General features: G+C 38.0%; 1 protein-coding gene across 2 annotated transcripts in view; it reads left to right on the top strand.

Annotated features, from left to right (window-relative positions):
• Positions 1-5,000, top strand: part of LOC125045907 (PAX-interacting protein 1-like) — a 15,574-nt gene that overhangs the window by 1,218 nt on the left and 9,356 nt on the right. The window contains exons 2-7 of one of the 2 annotated variants that reach the window (XM_047643510.1): positions 2,094-2,278; positions 2,728-2,905; positions 3,044-3,839; positions 4,084-4,562; positions 4,664-4,834; positions 4,934-5,000. The exon at positions 4,934-5,000 is cut by the window's right edge and continues 1,188 nt beyond it. In XM_047643510.1, the coding sequence (XP_047499466.1) occupies positions 2,094-2,278; positions 2,728-2,905; positions 3,044-3,839; positions 4,084-4,562; positions 4,664-4,834; positions 4,934-5,000 (1,876 nt within the window). Of the gene's footprint in view, positions 1-2,093; positions 2,279-2,727; positions 2,906-3,043; positions 3,840-4,083; positions 4,563-4,663; positions 4,835-4,915 lie in introns of both variants that reach the window. The other variant, XM_047643509.1, reaches the window with a different exon arrangement.

Here is a 5,000-nt window from a genome sequence, read left to right as displayed (position 1 = left end):
AAAGTGCTCCGAGGCAGTGATTTGGCTAGATGTACTGAACTTCCTCGCTCAAAGTCAGTGCGTTGCCATTGATCGCCAGAGCATAATCCTTTTTTTTTTTTTTTTTTTTTTTTTTTTTTTTTTTTTTTTTTTTTTTTTTTTTTTTTTTTTTTTTTTTTTTTTTTTTTTTTTTTTTTTCACCCGTCACCAAGGTTCAGCTGGTTCATTCATACAATACTTTTTTTTTTCTTTTCTTTTTCTTTTTCTTTTTCTTTTTCTTTTTCTTTTTCTTTTTCTTTTTCTTTTTCTTTTTCTTTTTCTTTTTCTTTTTCTTTTTCTTTTTCTTTTTCTTTTTCTTTTTCCCCCTCCTTCTTCTCCTTCTCCTTTTTTTTTTTTTTTCCTTCTTCTTTCTTTCACTCTCTCTTGATCTTTCTCTTTCTTAGAATATTTTTGGAGTAGAATAGCTTTATTTATAAAATGCTTAGATACCAAGGAATCAGTAACAAGGGCTACCGGATCTCACTTGTCTATGTTTCCTTTATTACAATTACTAGTAGTGTTATTATCCTGTCGAATCCAGGTGGCTCACTTTTAGACTAAAGTCTGAGCATTAGACTTACTAGAGTAGTGACTTTCTGCAGTATGTGGCTTGTAAGCCTGGCCCAGCCAAATTTTCCATGACAACGTGCCCCTCAGCCAGATTTTTTCAAAATGAGACAACCCCAATACCCAAATCTAACAGGTAGATAATACGATCAAAATGTCAATAACCTTAATGATAACAATGATGATATTGATAATACTGATGATATTAATAATAATAGTAATAATGATAATGATAACAATAGTACTAGTATTTTTAACAGTCAAATAATTTAAGTAACAGGGTAATCACTGGAGGTCAAGTAGGCCAAGTAATTAGCTCTTTGGTGACTAAGCACAGATGGAGCAAAACTACAGTGGACAGTGCATGTGCCCAGTGCCAACTGATTAACCAATTGGATCTAGAAGTTTCACTACCATCACATGGCCCAAAATCTAGGTTTTAGGCTTACTTAAGAGCCCATTTTGATGGGTGTGCGGCTTGTAGGCTGGGCCCAAAGGGACAGTCTTGTGCAGTGACAAGACTCTATGCCTCCCCTTTGCCATGTTATTTTCTCTTTTCGCATAACCATTTTTAGCATTTTTGCCATTTTCCAATGTCTATATTTGTCATTTGATCTGCTTTATCTAGGTGTTTTCCTTGCACAGACTCCATACCATCTCTCTAGGTAGTCCATAACTCAGTGCAATAAGAAAAAACTTTCATAACTTTCAATTTTCTATGATACACCCTGCACCACCAGTCATGAATAGGATCCTGAGCTTGGAAATGACACTCTTCCAGTCATGGCTCACTGATGGTATATTCCGCACTCTTTTATTGATGGAAATAATGTAAAGGCCACTTCCTAAATGCCCACTGAGTCTAATCATTCAAGAGGTTTATTCACTCATGGTGAGTCATTCCTGTCACCCTGCATTCATGACAGAAAGTTCCCATCAACACTGCCCTCAGCCAGATTTTCTCATGATGGCATGTTCACATTACCCACCCCTCAAGCCAAATTTTTCCATGTGTAATGGTCACGGCATTCAGTACATAGGGTTAAAGACCATATATTATAGATGATCAAATATGGAAAAGAAAATTCGGTATTATTCTGCAATAGTAGAACGGTATTGAAAAGGACATAATTAATATTTTAAATTGCACATGGCAGGCATTGATAAAAGCTATGTTTTGGTGATACACTATTAAATGTATTATATCAATGGTGATGGGATTACAGCCCCCCAAACCCAAAGCTGTGTGCGGTCAGAAGCTTGGAGAACATATTGACCTTGCTCTGTGTATTTGGTTGTAGCATACACAAATTTCCAGCACAGGTTTGAGTGGCTGTAACTCTTTAACTGCCAGAACCAAACAAGCGAACACCTGTATAATACACACAACCTGGAGATGGCTGACTGCACACAGCTAGCCAGCCAGCATTCAACTTTGGCTCATTATGGCAAGAATAGTTGAACACACTCAATACTGATTTAATTTTTTTCCTTTTCTTCCTTTGTAGGTTTTAAAGCTGTTGACCGATGGAGGAGCCAAGCAAGATGCACACATCACAGATTTCATGACCCATCTTATCACAGGAGAAGATCCCAATGAGAATGATGTGGGAGTTGTAAAAGATATATACGAGAAACCTGTTGTTACACAGCGATGGGTCATACTTTCAGTCAAGTGTGGGAAGCAACTGCCGTATCCTTTATTTATGTTGTTATTTTTTACATATATACATATATATATCTAGCTATCTATATATATATATATATATATATATATATATATATATATATATATATCTATCTATCTATCTATCTATCTATCTATCTATCTATCTATATATATATATATATATATATATATATATTATATATATATAGATAGATAGATAGATATATAGATATATAGATATATAGATATATAGATAGATATATATTTATATATATTTATACATTATGTATATGTATGTATGTATGCATGAGTAAAACAAGGATTTTGTTTTATTTAACTGCTATGTGCTGATAGCTCTTTTTCTTTCCCCCATTTACTTCCTCTCTTTCTTACTCCCTTCCTCCTTCATTTACTGCCTGTCATTGATTGTGAAAAAGTATATTTTTCCAGGTTTTTCCTTAACTTTTACACAGGGTAGAAGGCTTCAACCCTGAGAACAATCAAATGTTTTCTGGTGTGATTGCTAGTATATCAAAACTAGGAAAAGAAGATGCTCTTGCAATTTGGGCTATGATAACATTTTCAGGAGGTCAGTTGAAACTTAAATTCGACAACTCCTGCACTCATCTTATTATTGGAAAACCAGAGGGGGTAAGATGCTTTACTCTACTTCAAGTTCTCTCTCTCTCTCTCTCTCTGTCTCTATGTATATATACTTGTTAAACATGAAATATGAAATTGTTTTAGTAGTTATTATTATTGTTATCATTGTTCTTGTTTTATGTCTAGGCAAAGTATAAAACAGCACTTGAATATGAAGACAATCTCAGCATTGTGACTCCTGACTGGGTGACTGAGTCAATAGCAGAAGGGGAAAGATTAGACGAGACAGAATACCACCCAAGGCTGCTAAGACTGCCCAAATCAGATTTAATGCATACACCACAGCCCAGTATAGTGAGAGAGCGAAAAAGGAAGGATACATCTCATCATCAGAAAAATGAGGAGTTGAAGAAGAAGGAAGAACCAAAGAAAAAGGAGGTAGAAAAGAAGTCACTCTTTGATACTTTACAATTTAGTGATGACGAGGAAGAAAGTACCAAAGGTAACTCTCTACTTGATCAGCTGAAGACTCCCCAGTCTTGGAAACAGCCAAGTACCAAGCCAACAGTAACAACAAGAGCTTCAGCTAGTACTACTTTTGGCTCTCCAGTAGCTCATGACAAGCCTAGAGCTCCTTTGACAGCACCAATCTCCATAACAAATCCACCACAGACAGTAACAACTCGATCAGTCACCCCTCAGCCCAGCCCAGCACCCAAGGCCATTGCTCAGACCACAGCTGCAGGTTTGCGACAGGTAGCAACTCCACCAACCACAGAACTGGCTGACCAGTCAGAATCTGATGCAAATCCAATAAGACCAATTTCAGCACAAGGACTACGTGCTGGACTTCAACAGACTACAGCATCTTTAGGTCCTACCATGAGCATGGGACCAGCACAGACCCCCAATACACGTTCCTCTGCACAGTTAGAGGCACCATCTCATGCAAACACAACATCTGTGGCTCAGACAGCCCAAGGTTTGTTTCTTATGTTATCTACACCTCATGTTACTTTGATTTGCTGTTAAATAATGACTAGATTGTCAATCATAGAGAGGAGTTCTCTTTGTAACAGTTTTTTTTTTTTTTTTTTTTTCTCTTTTGTATTTCTGATTCTTGACTGTCATTTTAGTTTCATAAATTTGTCTAGAATCTAATACAGGGAATTGTACTTGCTCAGATGTGTTAGATGATTATAATTTATTTCTCTTTTGTTTTTCAGGCAATGTAGCTCGTGCAACTCCTCCAATACCATCACGTGTCACCCCACCAAATACATCTCGTGCTACTCCTCCTAACACTGCCCGTGCTACACCACCTAACAATGCTCTTAGAGTTACACCACCTAATGCCTCTCGTGCAACCCCACCTAGTACCTCAAGAGCTACCCCACCAAACACTTCAAGAGAGACTCCTCCAGCACGCACCACCCCAACACCCCCTATGTCTTCTCGTGCAACTCCCCCTTCCACCACTCATACACCATCACCAGTTACCTCTCGTGCAACACCACCATCCACAGCTAGAGCAACTCCTCCTGTGATTTCAAGAGGGAATCCTCCTGTGGTTGGGCCTGTTGGGCCCAGAGTTCCTGCAATGCCACTAACAGTGACTAACCCAGGTGTTCGAGCTCCAGGAGCAGTGTCACAAGTGGCTCCAGGGGAAATTCCAATACCTAACATGCCACAACAGGTTCATACCGTAAGTGCATACATATTATGTTATATATCAACATTACTGTTGGATTATCATTGAAAATAAATATATTTTTACATCTCTTCAACTGAAATACTCTCACCCAGGTTGCTATCCCAGGGGCAGTTGTTAGACTTCCACAAGGAGTTACCCCACGCAAGTTACAGATGATGACTCCAACAGAACGGCACTCTTTCCTGCAAAACCTCCATCAAAAACAATTACAGGAACAGCAGTCTAGGGGAAAACCTCGTGCTGGAAAGCCTCCTGGTCCACAGGTAAGTTTTAATCTTATGGTTTAGTTATTCATATGACAAAGTGAATGTTATGAGGAATGTGGGCCAATTTATGTTACAAAGACTAAATTTCTGTTACAGTATAAACAGGGTGTAAGGTATGCTGCAACTGGTATCCATACACCAGGTACCCCAGCAACACCTGGCA

The sequence above is a fragment of the Penaeus chinensis genome, chromosome 38 (assembly GCF_019202785.1).
Source record: "Penaeus chinensis breed Huanghai No. 1 chromosome 38, ASM1920278v2, whole genome shotgun sequence".
NCBI classification, from domain to species: Eukaryota; Metazoa; Arthropoda; class Malacostraca; order Decapoda; family Penaeidae; genus Penaeus; species Penaeus chinensis.
This window is presented reverse-complemented; position numbering and strand designations above follow the sequence as displayed.